This window comes from Protopterus annectens, chromosome 14.part0 (assembly GCF_019279795.1).
Source record: "Protopterus annectens isolate FY-2018-M chromosome 14.part0, PAN1.0, whole genome shotgun sequence".
NCBI classification, from domain to species: Eukaryota; Metazoa; Chordata; order Ceratodontiformes; family Protopteridae; genus Protopterus; species Protopterus annectens.
This window is the reverse complement of record NC_056748.1, coordinates 1,142,034,140-1,142,058,244: the sequence shown is the minus strand read 5'-3', so window position 1 is coordinate 1,142,058,244 and position 24,105 is coordinate 1,142,034,140. Positions and strand designations below refer to the sequence as shown.

Genomic DNA, 24,105 nt, shown 5'->3' with positions numbered 1-24,105 from the left:
TAGCTGCATGGAATCAGGAATACCAGACAGGAAGAAATCCTCCTCCTCAAGGAAGAGTAAACCTGTCTGGTGGACATCTACAATAAAAAACTCTATAATAAAAGGAAAAAAAAAATGTCCAGGACCAAGAAGCAGCAGGTGCCTAATTGAAAGCAATCTCTCCTTAGCCTGAACAAGCAAATAAGAGCACCAATGAAATCCTCCAAAGCAAACTTTGAGTCCAAACATATGTCCACAATCTCAAGGGAAGCACCCAGATCTGCTCAGAACTGGTGGTCAAGGACACCACATACACAGACACTGTAGATAGAGCCAACCTGCTTGCAGACAGGCTCAGTGAAAACTTCACTCCTCTGCCCCCTCCATCAGTAAAACAGGACATCCCCAGCACTTGCTCCCCTCCCCTTATCTCTAGGGAGCAAGTCATCACTGCCCTCTCAAAGGCCAAAAAATACAACCTCCATGGGACCCAATAAAATTCCAGGCTGCATCCTACATGAACTCAGCCTGGAACTTGCTGCACCATTAGGCACCCTATTCAATCAAAGCCTGAGTACCAGCTGTGTCCCAGCCGTGTGGGGGACAGCTACTGTCATCTCTTTGCACAAAAGTGCAGCATCCACCAATCCAGGAAATTATAGACCCATCAGCCTAGCTAGCTTGATCAGGAAGGCTATGGAGTGGATTATCATGAACCTCATTAATGTTGGCAACCTCCAGACACTTGATCCCACACATTTTGGTTTTATCAAGGGGAGGTCATGCCTGTTAAATTTGGTCGACTTCTTTGAGACAGTCACCAAGGCCATAGACGAGAAGAAGACTATGTACACTGCCTACCTTGACCTGGCCAAGGCCTTCAACACTATTCCCCACTCGGGCATTATAGATAAACTCTCTCAACTAGGCATCAAAATGTATGTTACCAGATGAGCAGCTAACTAGCTCACTGATGGCATCCACCTAGTCAAAATAGGGGAAGCCACCTCAAGAAGAAGACCCGTAACAAGTGGTGTACCCCAGGGATCTGTCTTGGTGCCTCTGCTGTTTGGGATATACTTCTCAGAGGTGCATGCCAAATCGAGTGGGCTATGGCTGACCAAGTTTGCAGATGACTGCAAGCTGGGGTGCTGTCATCAATTCCCCTAGTGATGTGGACATCCTCCAAGAGGGTCTTACCCAAACAAATGACTGGTGCCAGAAACATGGCCTCAAACTGAATGTTAAAAAATGCATCATCCCTTTTGTGGAGAGTGGCATCCCCACAAATTATCACATTGATAATAAGGCACTAAGCATGCAATCAGTCGATAGCAAACTGACTTTTGACCCCTCATATTGCCTCCATTGTACAGAAAGCTTTCTACATGGCTCATCCCATAAGTAAGGGTATCTCATCCAGGGACAAGGAGGTCATAACATCCCTGTAATTCTTCCCTTATAAGACCCATTATTGAGTACAATGCCCCTTTCAGCATGTACCTCGCAAATGACATGCAGCAGCTGGAGAGACCACAGAGGTTTCTCACCCGGAGAATCCAGGGCCTCAAACATCTGCCCTACACAGATAGGTCAAAAGGCCTTTCCCTCTACTCAGTCTCCTACAGACTCCTCAGTGGTTACCTTTGTCTGGCATACAAAGCAATCTCAGACCTCGCCCTGATGGGACTTCTGCATATCCAAAAACCAAGCTCCACTCAAGTAACCCGCATGCGTGACCTCAATCTGGTCTGTGGCATCAATAGTATTTTTTGGCAAGACAGACTTGTTTCCAATAGACTCCACCTTTGGTAGAACAGACATCCCCTCCACATAAAGCAGAGTACCTCATTAAATCTTTTTTAAGCGCAACCTAGATAACTGGATGGGAACAGAAAATACATCCCTGGGATTCCACCTGTGTCCCTGCTGGACAGTAGCATAGGGTGCTGACTTGTTGGAACATGCGCTAAATTCTTAGCTAGGCCTGTAAGGGTCTCAGGGCCAATAGCTTAGTAACTTCCTATGATTCTATGAGAGAGAATTATCTCTTCCAGCACTTAGAGAATGGGCGGTCTGTAAAATTGTTGTGTTTTACTTATGTATTTTTTTTAAGTACTATTTTATTTTTTTTTAATATATTTTGGATGTTAACATGCTTCCTCCAACACCATTAACATATACTACAGCAAGTATGAAACATTAGGTGGAGGAACTATTTTACATCAAAAATACATTAAAAAATAAAATAGTACTTAAAAATATATAAGTAAAACACAACAATTTTACAGAGCCCATTCTCTCAGCACAAAAATGCCTGTGGCGTTGGGCCTCACAACACCCCTGGGTGGGCATTAATTACACATTTACACACACCCTGCCGGGCATTATTACTTGCTCAGTGGTTTTATCCAGGTCTCTGTGAGAAGGACTATGTTGGGGGAGTGGAGTGCCAGGGTAGCGTGTAGCTCTGAGATTTTGTTCAGAATGCTCCTTTTGTTTATGTTGAGTATAAGAAGATCTGTTGACTTCCTGGAGAGGTTAGAGTATTATTTGTCTAGTAGCATGGGGGTTGTTATTGTTTGTAGGGCCAGGGTTTGGGTGCATGTCTCCACTAAGCATGATCTGGGATGTCATTTGGACTATAGTTTTTAGGTATTTTATAATATATGTGTTATGTTTTGAGGAAATGTGGTTGTTTAGTTGGTGTGGGGTTACTTTGAATGTGGCAAGGTCAAGATATGAGATGTAGATAGAAGGAGATATTACTGAGAAGGCTGGTTTGCATTGTAAATGGGTAGGGCAGGTAAAGGATTTAGTCTGAAATTTTGACTTGCTAACGTAGTGGTAGGAGGTTAAGTACGAGGTGATGGCAAGGCTTATTATTGATGTAAATGTTAGGGTGCACATTTTGCTCAAACAAAGGGTTGCTGTATCGTTGTGAAGTTTTAGTAAGTATCTTTACAGGAGTGAGTAGGGATTTAGGTGTGGCTATACTTTATGTATTAGCCTGAAGTGATACTTTATGTATTAGCCTGAAGTGATTTTACAATATGAGAATCATGTTTAATTTCTCCAAGTCTTTTGGGTTTCTAATACCATGATGGGAATGGACCCCATTCCTAAGTCAAAGTATGATTAAAGTTCATAAAATTAGTATTGTTTCACTCTTTGATGTCAGCCACTAGTGCTGTTCACCCAGTAATGACTCCTTCTGCAATTCGTATGGAGTTACATGTATTGGTAACATATCCAAATACAATTGTAAATTATTTTTTTATAAAACCCATTGCTCCTACTACTACTGGAATTGTCTGGGTATCTTTCTTCCACATTGCTCTCATTTCTGCCTGCAGATCCTGATATTTTATGACTTTGTATCTCTCTGTACACAAGACACTGTAGTCACTGGGTGTGGCCATTTCAATGATCAATGCTACTTTTGTCTTCTTTTCTTGGACCACTATATCTGGGTTTTCTAGCATCTATCTTTTGGACTGTTGGTAATGGTTGATCCCATGTGATATAAACTGCATCATTTTCTATAATGCTTTGTGGCTCATGTTTCCAGTGTTTTTCAGCCACTTCAATACCATAATGTTTGCAGACTCCCCGCTACAACAGTCTTGCCACATTATTATGCCTTTCAGTATATAGTCCTTCTGCCATTAGTGTGTCACAACCAGCAACAAGGTGAGTGACTGTTTCCAATTCAGTTTTACAAAACCTACATTTGTCTGTTTCTCCCACACATTCAATGGACTTTGTAAAGCAGCGTGTACACAGCCCACTGTGTTGGGCTGCCAATATTAACCTTTCATTTCTTGGTTTGAATTCACCTCTCCTTAACCATTCCTGTGTTTGTTCCTGATCAACATAAGGTTCTTCCAGAAGTTTTCTATACTTGCAACTATATTTATGCTTTTTTCCACATTTCTTGCCTTCTCATCTGGTCCTTCACCTTATACTCTTTCTTTTGTTTTTTGGAACATTCAGTTGCTGCCTGGTTTTTATCTACTTCTGATTTGATTTCCATTCCAGCTTGACGTTGATATACTTCTGCTAAATTAAGCAGAGAAGTCATCTTAAATTTAGTCTCCTCATGTTTCAAAACTTTCACTACATTTGGATCTTGTGAGGTCAGTAGATATGTGTGGAGTCCAACGATTTCAGATCTATACATGTAATCACTTTCAAGGATGCCAATCCCTCCTTCGGGACGAGAATATATAATCTTGGTATACATTGATTTTTATAAATCATTTGGTGAGCATGAAGCATCCTTCTTGCTTTAATATTTAATCTATACAACACTTTTTGGAGCCAGTATATCACTCCAAAACTGTAAGTTAGGACAGGAAGAGCAAATTGATTTATAGCTTGGATATTATTCCTAGATATCAATGCTGTTCTCAGGATTAATTTAAGTCTTCTAAAGTATTCCTTACTGAATTTTATTTGCATTTGTTCATGTTTTATTGCTGATCCTTCATCAGTTCCCAAGTCTTTATACACTCCCTCTTGCTCAAGTTCTTTTATATCACATTCTTGTCCCAAACTGATGTTTTCCTGGTGCTGAAGTTTTCCTTTTTTAAAGGTTGCCTTTGCACATTTATCAAGACCAAATGACATTCCAATATCATCTGAAAAAGTTTTGACAACCTGCAGCTGTGCTTTCAGTTCCTCATCTGATGAGCTATACAGTTTTAAATCATCGACAAAGAGAAGATGAGATATCATTAGACTTTGTTGTTTTCGAGGAGCCAAATTGTACCCATAGCCTAAGCTGTTAAGTAAGCAACTTAATGGATTAATGGCAAGGCAGAATAGCAATGTTGACAGAGTCACCCTGGAATATCCCCCTTTCAATTTTTATCCCTGGGATAATAATCTGTCCTTTATCATGGCTTAATTGCAAAGTTGTCTGCCATTATTTCATGGTTACTGTAATGTAGTCAGTCAGTGTACGGTGTATCTTATACATTTTAAGCACTCTTTTATCCATGAATTTGGGATACTATCAAATGCTTTTTTGTAGCCAAGCCATGCTATACTTAGATTCTTCCTCTTTTTACAGTTCTCCACTATAACGTCATTAACAACAAATGATCCTTTGTTCCATATGACTTTCTTTTATTGCCCTTTTGTTCTACTGCCACAATTGAGCTTTCTTCTAAATCACTATAAACTCTGCCGGCATCAACTCCCGTGTATAGTTTATACGTCGTTGGATGGCAAGTTATTGGTCTATAATTTTTAGTCCAGCTTGCAGGTTCACTCTAAAGTAAGAATATTGTTTTGCCTACTGTTTGCCAGTGTGGTGTCTGTTTGGGGTACGCATATAAATAGTTTTTACTCGTGGCTAAATTCTCGTGCAAAGATGTTAATACTTTTAACCAAAAATTAGGTACTGCATCTGGGACTGGGGTTTTCCAGTTAGAGGCTTTTCTTAACTTTGTTTCAATCTCTCTGGCTGTTATTTCATCCCATTTCATATCCTCTACCTTTAAACTTCTTATTCTTTCTTTTACTTCTTCTATCCATTTAGCATGTTTATGTTCCACAGGATCTTCATAAATACTTCTCCAAAATGCATCGACTTCCTCTTTTTTTGGTGGTCTTTCAATTCCTTTTACCTTATTTCCCAATTCTCTGTAAAACATTTTTGGGTCATCAATAAATTGCTTATTTTGTACTTTCCCCTTATATGTATCTGTGTATCTTCTAAGTTTTTCTGCCTGTGCTGAAATTTTTAGTTTATTTGCGATAGTGCATGATAGATCCTGGTCTGTTCTAATGCTGTGCATTGCTTTTATCACATCTATCTTTCTTAGTATTTTTGTTGATCTATACCCTCTTCTATAGTCTTCTAACAGTGACACTTCTTGTCTTAATTGCTTAATAGTTTTCTCTATTCGATACTTCCATGGTGGTATTCGATTTCTCACCTTTCCTTCCTTCACTACCCTGTGATCCTGTGGTATAACTTTATCAGTTATTAATTTAGCTGCACAGTAATATATCCTGTTTACTTCTGTTATATCACATGGATCTTTATGGACAGTCCTAATTACTGCAGTCATTTGTTTTATCAGACTTCTTAATTTTTGGGTTTTATTGACCTTCTGCAGTGTATTTCTCTCATTGATCTTAATATATCTATCCATGCCCATTAACAAAAACAACTGTTCTCTTAGCTCATTTTCTTCCAAACTGAAGGCACATCCCTCGTTTTCCATTTCCTGTTGGCATTCTATAGAAAGTTCTATAGCATCTTCCTTTGGCTCATTCTCTTCAATTTCATCCTGTGCCATCCTTTGCTCTGTCATATGGGAATTCACTGGCCTATCACTCCTCAACAACTGACTGCATCAGAGTTTCCACCGTTTCCTGTTCCTTTCCTTGCTGTCTAGCTTCAAGTGAACATTTATATTGGTTTCCTGTGGAAGGCTCCAAAATATCTTGATATGGCACCTAACCAGTTACTTCCTGTTCCACTGGTTTCCCCTTAATTTGGATATCCATTGCTCTGTCCTGTTGTGGTGCTTTCTGCATTCAATTTTCTACACTGAATCCTTCTCTTTGCAGCTGTTCCATTACTTCAATTTCTATTTCTTTGACTTCTCCATTACTCATCTCTTTTTCTACTTTTCCTCTTAGTCTTCTTATTTTTGTATTGTAAAGTTATCCATATCTGGATTCCTTTCCCTATATTTTTCTTCAAATATCTTTGGTGCTGGTCTTTTTGTATTAGTTTTGCTTTCTCCTTTGCATAAATATTACACCATATTAAATCTCTTTTCCTTTCCCTGTCCATATTTCTTCTTCACATCTCCTGATCTTCTTGTTTTTCCTTATTCTGGGGACTCACTCCATCATGCTGTGATGTAATCTGTTTTCGATCTTCTACATTAAATCCTTCACTTCGCAGGCACTCCATAACTTCAACTTCTATTTCTTTAAATTCTGCTTTACTAATCTTCTTTTCCACATTACATCTTTGTGATATTATTTTTTTATTGTGAAAGTGTCCATATCTGGATGCTTGTGCCTGAATTTCTCTTCAAATATATTTGAGACTGCCTTCTCTATATTAGTTAACTTGGCTTTCTCCTTTGCATAAACATTGCACCATATCAAATCTTTCTGTTTCCCATGTCCATATTTCTTTTTTATATTTTTCAAATATCTCTAGGTTTTGTTGTTTATATTTTCACATTTCCTCAGATGTTTCTTTTTCCAAACAGATCAAAAGTTTCTTGATATACTTTTTTTTCAAAAATCTGTTGTATTAATGAATGCATTTTTTTTATTTGAAGCTTCTGACAGTTTTTCTTGCTAAAGTATTTTTCTTTCCTCTAATTTTTTGTACATCTTGTGTCTGGAAATCCTGGGGTTTTTACATAACAGTAAGAATACATAATTTCTTTCTTATCAATAGTCCACTCTATTGTCATTGTGGCTCTTCTTTGGCCAATCAATTTTTGTGATTTTTGTGTACTGCTACTTCCTTCTACAACAGGGGGGGCATCTTCCCCCTGGGCCTGGTCTGGCTCCATTGTAGGAATGTTTCTGTATTTTGAGGATTCTACACACTAATTTTTTTCCAGTCCTGGCACCAGTGCAGCTACCAGGATTGGGCACTTTTTTATCCTGGGTCTTGTTCACCCAGCTGTCTTTTTTGTTTTTGACTTACTTCTGTCCATGATATATGCTATATAAATACAGTCTATATATCAGTGTCGCCTTGGTGAGATTTTGTGAAAAACAGGCTCCACCTCATGAAGGTACTCACCAAGGCTTGAGGATGAATTCAATTTCAGCACTACTACTCTCCTTTGTTTGCTGACTTTTCATGTCTCCATTAATGAGTGAGGTGATGTTGAGTGACGTTAGATGCTGATGTGGATTGAAGAGAGTGAGAACAGGAGTGGCTATATACAAATGAGGTTGGTGTGTGAGAGAGGCTTAGGGAAGTGGCTAGTTAGTTATAAAGATCAGGAGCCCAGGGGTGGGTGGGTGGGAATGTGGGTAGGGTAGAGGAGCGGAGCGAGCCCAAGCATAGCAGGAAGAGCCAAATTCCAGGTATATGCAAGTAAAAACAATCAATTGCTTTGAACTATTGGCTTCTTAGTAGTAAATTTGTTTGTCCATTAAGCTATAAGACTGTCCTGGTATGGGCAGTTGGGAGCCTAAATAAATTTATATAGTAAGAAGGCTATGGTTAAATAGAGTGATGGAAAAAGTGAAACAAACTGTATTTAAGTTGGGAAGGGAGTCTATAGGGAAGATATAACATGCAAAAGATGTCTGGTGAGCAAATTACTATAGGGACTAGAGGAAAAACTATAATCCAGGACCAGGAGAGGAAGAAAGAGAGTAAAAAAAATCCCTGCTGCTGGCTCAGACATTTGTATTTAGCAAGTTAAAGATTATCATAAAATACAGCTTTCAAAATAACCTTTATGTGGTGAAACATACATATAATAGTGTTTTGTTCTTCAGGGCAGCATAAACTCTCGGTATCTTTTAGGTTTCACAGAGCTGGATTTTTGTGCAGTAAAAGGAGGTGTAGAAGTGCCACAAACACTGGAAATGCACAGCAATTTGGAGAACAAGTGGATAAATATGCCATGAGACCAGCAGGGGAGGATCCCTAAGGCCAGTCCTACACAGTTTCCAAAAATCCCTTTCCTAGCAGTACTACAAAAGAAACACATGCATGTGCACACACACACACACACACACACACACACACACACACACACACACACACACACACACACAGCCTCTTTCTGTAACTAAAAAAATATCCCATAATAATTTAACTTTCCTCCTTCTTATAAACCCTATTGTAAATAAATAGTGTTTTAAGTAAAAACGACATAGCAGTATACTCTATCAAGAATGTGAGAATTCACTGCTATTTGCTGCAATATACTTCTTCAGCTAAAAAACATGTATATGTAAACATATTCTTTCCATTGTAACATGCCATGTCTCAGAGTTCATGGCCATAAGCAGCCAAATGTGGGGCGAACTGCATTTAAATCATTGAAGATATAATTGTAGCCTTAGGTGTATTTTGTGCCTGGAATCTTTATTATAATTCCTTGATAACTGTATTATGAACTCTGAAAATGGCACTGGCAAGTGACCTTTGACACTCCAAGATTACCACACTGTAAAGATACACCACAAGCTTACACAGCTAGTTAAAATGTATAATACTAGATTATACAATCAGTGACATCCGAACTGTCAATTCATATTAAAGCTAAACTCACAGGCTGCTAAATTTAACCTCATACAGGTTATACAAGACCCAATTATAACTCTATCAAAATCACAATTTCTTATGTATTATTAACCAGTCTTCTGGAGTATATCCAAACTCCCTTTATCCTTTCCAACATCTTCAGTGATCACTACCATATTTACTCTTACAACTCACTGAAATCCTATAACTGCCCTCCAGCTCACTAACAAAGGCCTCATAACTATGTAGCTGTAACTTTACTCACAAGTTGATTTCTCCTTTTTCCTTTACTCGCTTTTCCCCACTCCTCGATACCACTATCAAGACTCCCCAAATATTTCCTTTTCCTTACACTTAGCCTCTCTGCTGTAACTCTTTTCTCCTCCAGTTGTTTTTCCCATACATTACCTGCTAGTGACAATTTCAACTCTAAATCTACCACCACCTATTAATCTACACTCTGCTTTCACCATCATCTGAGCTAAACTACTTTGCACATCCAACCCTCCCTCCTTAGGCACTACCCTAACTAACCAATGTATTATCCTCAGTTTCCTGTAATACAGACATAATCTGTAAACTTATTAAATCATTTTGAATTTTGTAACACTGTTTAATTATTCTGCATTTCTTTCATTATCCAGGGTTACTTGCTTTCTAAACTTTGTAAAAAATTTGAACTTTGTAACAGTGTGTAAATACTTCTGTTTTTTGTACTTTATTACCATGTCTATGTTAACAGGGCTTTTCTCCCTGGGCCTCAGCTGAAAACAGAAATACATTCTCGGTAAACAAAAGCAAATAGATAATAAGGAATGTCACAAAATCTTCAGAAGGCACCCCACTTTCAGACATAAATTTACTTAACTGGTCACCGGTGCTCAAGCCAATAGATCCCTGATTAGTTTTTAATGAATTCTACAATGTATTGTCTATAGTAAAAACAAACTCTTAAACATGAAATGGCTAAAAGTTAAATTCTTACACTTGTTAATATCTGGCTCAATCCAACAACAAAAAAAAGACATAGCGTGGGATCATAACTCTCAAAATAATCAAGGACAAAGGCCTCAAAAAAGGGCACGTTTTATATATAATAGCATTAACTTGGAGAGTTGACTGAATAAAAATGTTGCAAATTATGAATCATTTTTGTAAGTAAAAGAAGCCTGTAACTATGCAGATTATCAATTACTTATTGAGAATAATTTACCGCCTTGGATTAAAAGATAACCAGTTTTGGGGAAAAGGGCAAAATTTTGAGTCAAAATTAGAAAAAAATTGAGAGGTATACATGGGATGATTGGAAAAAGATTAATTCAATAATACCAAACAAAATGACCAGCACAATCAGAGAAAAAAATACAAGAATTAATACAAATAAAGCTAAAGCTCTATTCTGTAGAATCTCATAGACAGCAGCATTAGGACAACCAAAACCATCTCCTAAACCAAAATATTCTCTTAAGACAAAGATGACCACACAAACATTAATATGCTAAATGACATTGGAGGAAATATTCCAAATCCCATCTATGTCCCACTACCACTTTTACCAGTTTAACCCTTCATATCCCTGACACCCCCTCTTCTTCATTTGGTATTTGAACGAACATTTATTTAAAAAAAAAAAAAAAAGGTCAAAAACAGAGCTGATATAAAGTCCTTACAATCCAACTTTCCATACAATTCATCTTCTTATAGTAATAATTAGGCTGCAAATTAATGTGTAAGTCAATGCCACATATCTATAACATTGTTCTCACATCAGAAAAGCTTCTGGAATTTTTCATGAACGCAGTAATCTGTCCATTTACTAAAACTTTCACTAAAACTATTGTTAATAATTACCAACCCATGGCAAACATCCTTGAAAACCAAAGCCTTGGCCACAAACAAAAATATGATATTCTCACACAAGGACAGTATTTGTAGGCTAAAGTATAACTCTCTAAACTGAAATGTTTGAGTGAATATATGTTTGTAAGAATGTTAAATGTATTTTTGGAGCTTTTCTCCCCAGGACTCCATTGAAAATGGGTTCCTTGTGGCCCAATGGACTATCCTGGTAAACCAACTGCAATAAATAAATAAATAAATAAATAAATAAATAAATAATCAATGAAAGAGACATCTAATAATGAACCAGGTCTTCTCAAATGAGTCACTTTGTAGATCTTAAAAGAGCATGTGAAACTGTTAACCACCAGCAATTGCTTAAAAGTTTATAGAACTGTGGCCTCTCTACAAACTTTTGTATCTATTTTAAAGACTACCTCTCTAACAAACCTTACACAGAATCATATTGAGGGATTTGTACTTAAATTGCAACAACTAGTATCAGTGTCCCTTAGAGATTGTTTGGTTCACTGCTATAGTCATTATTCATTAGTGATGTTCCTACCTTAAACCATCTTCTTTAATCTTAGGCTACAGAGATCACAAAACAAAACATAACATAAGGCTTTATAGCCATCTCCAGAGAAAAGCTAATATTTTAACATTACGTAGCTTTTCTCTGGAGTTGGCTATAAAAGAATGAACTCCCTTTAAATACTCAAAAATCCAAAGTAATGCCTTAAGATCTTCATGTAGTATCCAGTTTTACAGCCATCCTATTAACTGATACCGAGGAACAACTTCCTGCAATACCAAGGCCTTAAATTAATCAAACACCATCATTCCAGCTGCATCTTGGCCTTCAAGCACAAAATCTTTTATATTAACAAAGAATAGCTTTATAAAATGTTCAGTCCAGTTGTAACAGAATCTGGGCAGGCTACTGCAACCAATGTAGTACTTCCTTGGCAGAAGTATGTTGTACCACCCTGTCTGTGTCTCTCTCCACAAAACACTTAAATTCTACAAAAATGAAATTAATCAAATTCATATATCTAAGCCTTGCAAAGAAAGCAGTACTGAATAATAACTTCAGTTGGCTTATTACAGAAGTGTTTTCCACTAAATACACTAATCTTCAAATTTAACCATCATATGTACGGTTCAGCCACTAAAGAAAAAGCTGTGAATAAGGAGCAGTCCCTATTCCATCGGAAATATCTATTTCTTCTCTAACTAAACTTAAATTCTTCCTGGATCTTACAGAAAAGATCTTCGCAATTCTTCTTCTCCCACAAGGTCATAAGCCAGCAATAATGGCATTGAAGGTTTCTGGATAATTTACGCTTGTAATTCGCAGTGAAACTGGCAACACTAGCCTATCGTCCAGATTGGGACATGCCCAGACCACTACCTAGCATTATCTCCAAACAACTCAGAACAAGATATTTATAATTTCCTTTACATTTTCTAACCCATTTGAGTACTCCCACAATTCCCTTAGTAAAGTGGGTTCATTATTCATTCAAGAGAGCTAGGTTTCTCCTTGAGTCCTTCTTTTAAAAGCTTTTGTATGAGGATTACTGCCCCTCAGTCGTGTTAGATGTTTTATTCTAAATCCCAAGATTCATTCATGTCACAGGATGAACACAATGAGGACACCACAAAGCATCCTCTAAGCTGGTGACAGGGCATTTTCCTAACTAGTACTCGATACTTCAGTCAAGGTTTCAGGAATATTGCCAGCTGTGGTAAATTTGATTTTATTCTGACTGAGCATTACAGAATTCTTTAGTTGTGCATATCTGATCTCTGTTAACCCCACACCAAACCCTACTCTTTGATATCACAACACATCATTCGCTGTATAGCCAACAAATTCATTAGATTTCTTAATCAAAATTCACTCATTACCTGACATTTCCTTGTTTTAATAAAAATGTACAGATTTAAATTTTTCCTGTCTATTGAAATGCCAATTTTTCAGCAGTGAAAATCTTTTACTGTCTTACAAGCTGGATTCAGGTCTTGTGCAATGGCTGTACAGTTCTACACATTTTTGTATCGCCTCTGCAGTATATTTGATGGACCCCAGTTTTCTGTATTATTAACTATGACTCCCTGTTGAATTGTCTTGAATTGTCGGCACGTGAATGCCAAGTGCAGAAAATCCATAAAAAAAGACCAAAATGAAAGGAAAAGAGCAAATATCAAAAATTGTTCTTCAGGGGGGGGGGGGTGTTGGTGGGGCAAGCTCCTCCTGCACTCCCATACTCCCCAAACTTATATATATATATATATATATATATATATATATATATATATATATATATATATACCAACTCAAATATTACCATATTACAGAGAAAAGGGAATATTCTGTGAAATGGTATCTGAGACATAGCATGTACAAGTCCATTCTTTTGGCCTTTCGGTCTCCGCATTTTGAGACTCGCTCTCATGGGTACAGACATTTCAAACGGTTACCATTAACTACATCATTTATGTATTATTCAGTCTTGTGTCACTGGATTCAAAAATGTCATCTGACTTGTTTAGCTGACAGATGGGAGAGGTTATCTTAACATCTAGACAGACAGGACCATGACTCATGAAGAGAACCGTGTGACTATTGGTATACAGTCGTGGTCAGATGGGAAGTACAATACTTCATGCATATCATTCATCCACAGAAGAATACGACCAAGGAATGGTACAGCTTCATGGCAGGATAGGATGCAGCTTGGCAAGGAAATAAAAGCTGACAGTCTGCATACGCAGCATCTCAGTTATGGCATGACCTGTTTAGCTACCATATATACTATGGTAAGGGAATGAGGTATGGCAGCTTATGCAGCATGCTTGTTATAAACATACAGCATACTGTAACAGCCATATACTCTATACCAGACTGGGTATAAGGGCAATACACATGTATATAGAGACAGATGGATTCAACCTATGCAGTGAGGATCTCTTTTCTTGGTGCTACCACCTATGGAAGATGAAACCTAAGGAGGACAGTATTATATATTGAGTGGGGCATGCATTGTTTATTTATTGGCATTTGTTTACCAGGAAAGTCCACTGGGCCAAAAGAGCCCATTTTCAGTAGAGGTCCGGGGAGAAAAGCTCCACAAGGCAGTTAGTACAATAGTACATAATATTCAAAGCAGTTAGTAAATACAAAGAGCATTATACAAAACAAACAGAATTATACAAAATCAAAGAAGATGCATGCAACATGTCACATGTACACATTAATACAATTAAGGGATACATAGTAACTTAAGCAATTCTATTACTATACCTTTAAAGAAAATATAGTGGTTAAAAACAGTCCTAGTGTTTTGCCTTTTAAGGTGCCGTAAGAGTGTAAGCCAGAACAATAGTGTCTAGCAACACGTAATTGAATTATTCCCTGATAGGCATAGATAGATATCCTATCATGTTTTAATTAGTGGTTAAGGAAAGATTTTAAGGGGTGCAGGTGTGAATGAGAGTGAAAATGACTGAAGGTGTGGAGAGTCAGGTTATGGAGGGATAAGGATTGAGTCATCTACATTGCCATAAAGTGAAGAAGTGTTCCTGCAGTGATTTTTTGAAGGAGGCGATATCGCTGGAGGTCCTGATAGTTATTGAGACTGCATTCCACAGTTTGGGAATAGAGAAAAAATACAGCATGTGGCCCACTGGGAGTTTAGGTTTGTTTACTTGCAGGAGAAGTTGATTTTCGGATCTGAGTGGCCTATTTGGGTGGTAGTGGGTTAAGATGGAAGAAAAGGCTGGGCAGTCTAAAGGTTTGTAAATGATTCTGTGTGCTGTGACTAGTTGTAGGTAGGTTAGGTAATGTGGAAGTTCCACCCAGTTAAGCAATTGTAGGGAGATGATGGGAGAGTATTTTGTGTTGGTTGCAACCTTATTGTAACAGGACTCAAGCTTTGTGTTTAGGGAGGAGTGGATATTGGTAAGGAGGGGACCACCATACAGGAGAGAAGGTAGGAGAACGGTTAAGGGGAGAGTTCATTTTGAAGAGCAGGCAAGACTGTGTTTATATCTCCAGAGGGTGCCTAGTTTTCGGTGTTTTTTTTTTTTCTGTGTTATTATGGATATGGAAGTCAAATGTCAGGCTTTCACCTAGAATAACTCCTAGTAATTTAGTGTGGGAGACAACCTCTGTAGTGGTGTTGTTCTGAGAATAAATAGTGAAATCTGTCTTGTTTACAGAGTTTTTTTTTCTTGGGAGTAAATAATAGTAATTTGGTGTTATTGGGTTTATGGCAAGATAATTTGTCGCCATTCAAATTTCAGTAGCAGTAAAGGCATTCTGGGTTATTTGCAGAAGTTCCATTGTCGAATTACCTGAGAATATAATGGTTAAATCATCTGCGTATTGTACTAGTGATCCATGCTTAAGAGTGAAGTGAAAGTTATTTATGAAAATACTGAAAAAACGAGGTCCTAAGATGGAGCCTTGGGGAACACCTGTGGAAGAGTCAGGAAATGGAGAGAAGGAGTTAAACCCTCTGGTACATTGCTGTCTGTTTTTTAGATAGTTAGTGAACCAGTTTAGAGTTGGGGGATGCCTAGGTTGAAGAGTTTAGTGAGGAGTAGAGGGTGGGATACTGTATCAAAAGCTTTTGACAGGTCAACAAAGAGTGAAGATACAAATTTACCAGTGTTTGTAGCTTGACTGACTGTATCCTTGAAGGAAGTAAGAGTGGTAGTAGTGCTATGACCTGGCCTAAACCCATGCTGAGTTGGGGGGAGAAGTAGGTTTAAGAGTAGATAATTTAGAAGTTGATTATGGATACATTTCTCCAGGATTTTAAAGAAGGGTAGAGAAGATTATGAGCCGAAAATTAGAGCTATCTGTATTATTACCACCAAGCATTTTTCATTTATGCAGGGCAATGATACCCGAGTGGGGATGAGTCACCCCTAACTAGGGATTACCATGGAATGATGCTTCATGAACTGCATGCTTCTATAAGTGAGACTCTGAGGCATCCACTTCAACCTTCTCTGCTGTGCCATCACCCTTCATGGTCAACTAAAAGGTAATCAACTGTGGCGCAAAATAAAAAATCCTTTCCCCCCCCCCCTACAAAAGAAGAGCAGGCTTTGCTCATTCAAGTCCATTTTGCTATGTGCTAACCCTATCCCTACCCATCTTTGAATCCTACAAACTAATTATTCTGATTTACTGTACAGTGATTATGCTTTAATTTACTGTAATCATTGCCTTCGGACTTTTGTCATAGCTGAACTTTTGTCTGGACCAGTTTACATATATACCTAACTAAAACCAAGTTATATAAAAATATGTACAACATCTCGGAAATCAGAAGTAATGAAACCATTGTTAATTATATTATACCTAAACTTAAGCATGGAATGACAATATTGAAACCTTACAAGAAAACAAGCATGAATGAATTGGAAAGAGTACAGTGGAAATATACTAAGGGCATCCAAGGATGTGAAAATTTAAATTATGAAAAATTAAAATATCTGAATGTGTAAAGTGTCTCATATAGATATTTAAGAGAAGATCTTTTTTAGATATATAGGGCATTTAGAGACAACTACCTCTGGGAATGACTGGGTTTATCAAAAAGTAGTAGAGAATCATCAGACGGCCTATGGAGAAGGTTCTAGAGGAATGAGAGGTGCACTAATTGGTTCTCTGACAGAGCAGCTGATGCATGGAACAAACTTCAAAATTACATCAAAGCAGACACTACTTTATACATTATTAAGAATGGCCTGGACACTTATTATGGGAATAACCTTTGTTATACTGGCAGGCTAGGTCATTATTGCTTGTATCTGAATTATTTGTATGGCTATGGATCTTTTGTGGACAGAGTTACCAATGCTTACTGTTTCTCGTGCTATAGTTAACCTACATCTGTAGGATTACGACTACCTATTGTGCTTCTTTACCTCACCAGGACAAATACTCGTGTAACCTCACTGATACAAACGTTTGGTACCTGCTTGTGCTCATACCCATCAACCTTGTAGCCCAAGAAATCTTAACAAATCCAAAAATAATGGGACAAAAAGGCCCCAAATCAGACGCAACTCTTAAATATTGCTCTTACAAACTTGGAGATGTGCTAGAATAACACATTTTACATTAACATGGATTTTCTAAAGTATATGAAATCTGAAACTGAAATGTTTATCATTTGGTGATTTAATTTCAAGATTTGCTAGAAAACTACAAATTTTAGGAAAAGCCAAACCAATAACACAAGGCAGAAATCTTGAAAGTTGAGAGGTATGAGTGTGTCCTGTTGTCCTAGATGTGTGAAATAGTCCAGACACTGTAGGACTGTAAGCAAGGTGCATGTGTTGTGGTCTATTATCACCTTTACTACCTTGTGGGGAGGTTGCAGTCTACACCACTTTGAGTTTGCCTCCGAGTGGAAGCTGGAAGACATTACTACAACAGCAGTATATTCTACGCATTTGTACATATGCAGACAGATGTCTAGCTGATGGTGACAGGCTTTATGCCTTTGAGCTGACATATAATATTACTGCATGTTAAGCATTATAAGAGATCAAGTTAGGTAACTAACAAATGGCTCATTACAAAAAATGTCATGGATTTTATGTTTGAAATACAGATGCCCTGCTTAAACCAATTAAGGTCATCTGCTGCTGTCAATACCACAGCATAACATACAGAAAATTACTGAGAGGCAGAAATAGTCGGCTAAACATATCCTGATAGCATAATGCCGCAGCCTATGAGGGGTATAGCACATGAGAAAAAAATGCATGAAGACTATGGGATCCTGGTGTTTTTTTATTTGCTCATTACTACCCATCAGTGTGTTTTGATGCTCTTCTCTTGTTAAAACTGGGAGTGCCATTTATGACAAAATGACCCATCTGGTCGGCCTGTCGTGTTAGTCTTGTAGCCAGGCCTATTGGCTAAGTGGATGTGTCACCTTCTCCCTAAAAGAACAGTATATTTTATAGGCAGGTGAACTGTAGTTTATTCTTAAAATAACTTCAGATTAGAGCAAAATAATCCCAGTGCCCTGTGTTCATTATATCTGGGAGTCAAACATAGATGGCTTTGTCTAGCCTCAGGCTGCAAAGTTACTTCATAAACAGGCATGGAGATTCCCTGATCTTTTTTCTTTTTCTTACCATTTGCAATACTTTGAAAAGATGAAAGGCATACAAGCTGAGAGAGGAAAAAAACAGAAAAAAGTGCAACTAATTTGATCTAAAAAACAGAAGGTGTTTACGCTGAAAGGTAGAACTCACAAGGCTCATGGATTCCTGGGTTATCACTAAATTCCAAGACATAGAGCTGTCTTCTTTGAACACTGTGGCCAATGCTGTAAATCCTAGTGATGTATGGACAATCGTTCTGCACTCTGAAGAGGACCTGTACCATTTCCGAATACCGATGATGCACAAAGTCTATTGAAACTGCAGTTCCAGCTAAAAGAAAGAGGGTGAAGATGAATTCCGTCATGTGCAATCTCATCTTGGCAATGCTTACAGCAAAGGAATATCTGGCCTAACAAAGACACCCTGTGTTTTTATTTCCCTTGGACCCTGTGTCCCTGAGAGCTCTGAGTTGAAAGAGCAGCAATGTCTGCACCAGTCCGACTGGTTAGATCACCCTTGTCCTTTGTACTCTTCTCATCCTGTTGAATGATTTACAGATACTTGTCCCTGCAAAGGCTGGGAGGGGGTGTTACAGAGGGAGAGGATGTGTACTGACAGCTGCCAGTGTGAACCCTGGTAAACAGAGCCTGGATTTCTTAGTATTTCTCAATACTTGAATAATGCAGCACTAGCTTTGATCTTTAATGTAAACATGGGACTCTAAAACACAATTTGCTTAACCCTCATGCACTTGCTGCTGTCAAAAAACTGATTTTCAGATTTTTAGGAAATTTCATTTCCTTCTTTGTATAAGACATTTTCTATTTAGATAATGTCTAGATAATCACCCTCTTTAAAGCTTGTAATGTTTTGATCCATATAAATGAATCCGTCTATTTAACTGATAGTATTTTAAGCAGTAAATGTAAGAATAAATACATGCTAATGTGATTAAGTAGTGTAAACTAAAATGCCAAATCTCATGAACAGTTCATATTTTTCCAACCCTAACACAGTCCGAATTTGGAACTTTCCAGCACTGCTTTGGGTTAGACTTTGCTGATGATCATATCTTGGGGTTGCCTTATTTTCTCCGGATGATACAGGGATCACAGAGGTAGAATGAAAGGGATGTAACTTTATGGTTGACCTCGGTAATCCCTTTGCTGAACAGTGATGTCCAGTCTCTTTCTGTTGTCATTAATTTAAGTACAGATGATATAGCTTGGCAAGTTCTGCCTCGATTAATTTGTGAATACTGACCAGATTAGGAAACTGTGGAGCTCCGCTATAAAATAAGTTTGTTTCAGATGTTCTTTCCTGTCGCTCTTTACATGGCAGCATGGCATTTATAATTCACACGAGTTCACTGTTCATAAGTTGTCAGTTTGCTTTCTCAAAACACAAATTTACATTTTCATTATATAATATAGCATAGCAGGTACAATTCACGTTACCTTCTGGCACTACTGGAATAACAGCACAAGCCCATACACCTGAAAGATAGACGTGGTTCGTAAGTATTAGGCTAGCTGCCCTGGGGGGCATTTTATGTTTAGACAATTTTCTTTGGTGAGAATCAAACCCTGTACACTTCTTGTCTGGTGAGGTAAACAACTTAATCATCATGCCAACTCCCATGTGTTTGTTTGACACACGTGTGCCAGTCAGAAAGGAATGAAGTGCAAGTAATACATAAAGATCAAGCCAGAATCTCTGCAGCTTTTATACTGTGACAGCTTCCACCTTCAAAAATGTGCAAGGGTAGATGTATTGTGGTTTCTTAGTCAACAGCGTGAATATTGGCAAGCTTTCTAATGCTATATTTACTGCTTAAAATACTATCGGTGTGCTTTATGAGCGTTCTGTGCTTGGAATCTATTTTAATGTTACATATCTCTGATCATGTAACCCAGGCCGGTATGACCCTGACCCTGAATAGCATCCTGCCCTCACCAAGAATGATGCCACAGTATAAAAAGAAAAAAATGATCAATTTCAACAATTGGCTAAGTTTCTGGTGTCATTCAAAGGGGATCCAGTATCTGTCCGCCTTGTTTGACATGCTCGGCAAGCCACGTTACTTCGCAAGAGATGGCTTGCACCCATCACCCTTAGACTTTAGAATACTGGCCAAGGCTTTTGCCACCCCCATAGTGTCTTTTTTTAGGCAAGACTCAAAAGACAAACCCACCACCGTAAATAAGTAAGTAAGCAAAAACTGAGGGTAATGCTACTCAACGCCAGAAGTCTAAACCTCAAAATGCACGCACGCGAGGCACTCCTCAGTATGGAGAACATCGATATCTGTGCAGTAACAGAAACCTGGTTTAAGGCTCTAGAGAGCACCCCAGCACCACCAGGCTATAACTCATACCATACTTTTCAGTCACAGAACCCAGACCGAAACACAAAAGGTGGGGGTGTATCCATATTCATAAAGGATACCCACACCTCCAGGTTAGTGGCGCAGCACGATGTCTCAGAGATCATCAATGTGCAACTAACAATGGGCAAAACTGCAATTCAAATTGCAGCTTGCTATAGATCACCCACCATGTCCCAGGACCCCCATTCCGCATTTCTGGAGACATTGGAAAATATGAAGGTCCTACCAAACACCCTAATATTGGGTGATTTCAATTACCTAAACATTAACTGTGAGAACTACTCAAGTACTAACTCCCTTGCGCAATGCTTCCTAGAATTTATAAACTTGAATGCCCTGGATCAACTAGTCAACACCCCCACCAGAGGTGACAACATTTTGGACCTGGTCATCACCAACATGGGCGACTGGTGTTCAACACTGGAGGTGAACCCCTCGCTGGTTAGATCAGACCATAGACTCATCACTCTGGATATCCACATTCTGCCGCCACCCCGAATCAAGGAAACCACCGTGAAAAACTTTTCAAAAGCAAACTTCACATTACTTAAGACTGAGGTGGAAAGGTTCACAGCCCCCATGCTAAAGGACAACACTGTCCAAGCTGCTGAATCCCTTACAAAGGCATCCTATGAGCACTTGCAAGAATTCATGGATCGTGCTATCCCAAGCAAAACCAAGACTCACTCCTCCAAGAAAAGGAAACCAGTCTGGTGGACCCCATGCCATTAACAAGCTATACAATAGAAGGAGGAAACTAGTACAGAAAAGAGTAAAATCCCAAGAATAAAAGGCATCAAACTACAATCCCTCATAAAATCATCCAAGGCTAGCTTCGAAAGAAAAATTGCCAACCACAAAGCGTTCTTTAGCTATGTCAAGAACCTAATTGGAAACTCTCAGATCTGCTCTGAGTTAGTGCAGAATGGCACAAATACACTGAACCGACTGATATTGCCAGCATTCTGGCAGACAGGTTTAGTGCAAACTTCACCCCCCCTCTCACTCCCTAAAGGGCCCATAACCATACCAGAAGAATTTAGAGCCCTGGCAGTCACTGACACAAAGGATAAAACAGCCCTATCCAAAGCCAAAAGCACAGCCTCAGTCGGGCAGTGTCCCAGGCTGTGTCTTACACAAGCTCCAAAATGAACTAACTCCTCACTTAAACACACTGTTCAAACTCAGCCTCTCTACAGGCTACGTACCCATAGAGTGGTGCACAGCAACAGTTATCCCTCTCCCCAAAGGTGGAGCCACAATAGACCCTGGGAACTATCGCCCTATAAGTCTGACTAACCTGGTCTGCAAGGCTATGGAGCTCATCATCATGGAACTCATTAACAGAGACATTGGGAACATCCAAACTTTGGACCCTACCCAGTTTGGCTTTGTTAAAGGCAGATCATGCCTCCTAAACTTGGTGGACTTCTTTGAGACAGTTACCAAGGCTTTAGATGAGGGAAAGGAGGTCTACACAGCCTACCTAGACCTCACAAAGGCTTTTGACACCATTCCCCATTCTGGTATTATAGACAAGCTCACCAGCCTGAACATAAACCCCTACGTCACAAGATAGGTTGTCAATTGGCTCACGTATAGAACCCACACGGTGAGAGTTGCAGGCTCTAGGTCCGACATTAAACCGGTTACAATTGTCTTCCCCCAGGGCTCAGTCCTGGGACCCCTCCTGTTTGATATATACTTCTCAGAGGTACAGGCAAGCACAGGAGGACTATGGCTGACCAAGTTCACAGATGACTGCAAACTGGGGGCCATAATTGACTCTCTGGCTGATACAGACATCCTCCAGAAGGGTCTCACTGAGACGGATACCTGGTGTCAAAATCATGGCCTCAAGCTAAATGTCAAAAAGTGCATAGTCAGCCCCTTTGGAAAAAACAAAGTACCCGTGAACTACCACATAGGTGGTAGTCCCCTAAATACAGAAAATGTAATAAGGGATCTGGGGACCCAAGTAGATAGTAATCTCTCCTTTTATAATCATTTTGCCAAAGTGGTTAGAAAATCCTTCTATGTGGCCCACCTAATCACAAAAGGGTTTGCATCTAGAACAAAAGAGGCTATTGTGCCCCTCTGCTCATCAGACCCATCATAGAGTACAACTCCCCATTTGGGATGTACCTTACAAGACACCTACAACAGCTGAAAAGACCACAGAAATACCTCACCAAGAGGATTACTGGCCTCAAACAGATGCCTTATGCAGCCCAACTGAAGAAACTCCAGCTGTACTCAATTGCATTACGCTTACTCAGAGGTGATCTTTGCCTGACATACAAGACCCTGTCCAACCCAGAACTGATGGACATTCTCCACCTAAAAAAAAAACAAATCACCAAGAGCCACATGCTCTAGGGATCTAAACCTCACCACAACGATAAATAGGACGTGCTGGAGGGATACATTCATGTCCCAGAGACTCCCCATGCTTTGGAACTGGATTACAATCTACATTAGGCAGAGCCCCTCACTAACACTCTTCAAGAGAAACCTTGATGAGTGGATGGGAAACAGAAAATTTACCCTGGGGATCACTGCAGTGGCTCTGCTGGACAGAGGCACAGGGAACTAATGGCTCTGCTGAACAGAGGCACAGGGAACTAATCTAAGGAGGTGGCGAAAGCCAACACATTCTGGCTAAGCTTATAGATGCCCTCGGGCAGATAGCCTAGTACTTGCCTATAAACCTATAATCTATATGGGTACAGCATTTTTAGTCACAAGTTCATTTAAATGATCATTTTTTGGGTGGTTAATATGGTCAAAAGGGTGTGATCTGTCAAATGTTGAAATAGTCAAATTTTGGATTATTCCATGCAAGGTGAGTGGGAGTGAGAAAGCATTGGGGCCATGTATGTGTGGGTGTGGTACTGTCAAAGAAAGTGTATTTAGTATCGTAATATGTAGGGCTAGGGCTAGAACACGAGTAAGGGCAGAGAGGTGGCCCCTAACCCCAAATTTAAACATCAGGGTACTGAACACCCTTTTCCTGACAAATTAAGTCTGACAGTAAGTGTATTTGTTTTTTTTTTTTATTTTTTTAACCCATCAGAAAAGAAGTATTTCCTTTTTTGTTTGATTTTTTTTTTGTTTTTTTTTGTAGCGTTATGCTTTTTTTTTTTTTATTAGTGGTAAGTTTGAGGCTATTTTTAGAGTAACTATGATGAAGCATTTTTTTACATCTGAGTATTAGTGTGTGTGTGTGTGTGTATACACACATATATATATATATATATATATATCTATATATATATATATATATATATATATATTCACTTCAGAAGCTCGTAATACTGAAATCTCAAATTTCAGTATCTCGAGCCCAAGAAGCCGAATCCACATAATAGCGAACGTTTAGAAGCACGAAATTCAAAACCTCGAATACCGGAGGTTTTGAATTTTGTGCTTCTAAAGTTCCGCTGTGGTCATGTATTCAGGTAAGTGTGTGTTAGGGGGTTTGGGTAGGGGCTGT

The 24,105-nt window shown here is 38.8% G+C and overlaps 1 protein-coding gene across 1 annotated transcript in view; it reads right to left on the bottom strand.

Annotated features, from left to right (window-relative positions):
* The window catches only part of CPN1 (carboxypeptidase N subunit 1), a 549,032-nt gene extending 530,289 nt beyond the window's left edge, over positions 1-18,743 (bottom strand). The window contains exon 1 of the mRNA XM_044056935.1: positions 18,371-18,743. Within this exon, the coding sequence (XP_043912870.1) occupies positions 18,371-18,596 (226 nt within the window). The 5' untranslated portion in view covers positions 18,597-18,743. The remainder of the gene's footprint in view (positions 1-18,370) is intronic.
* Positions 18,744-24,105: the final 5,362 nt, after the last annotated feature.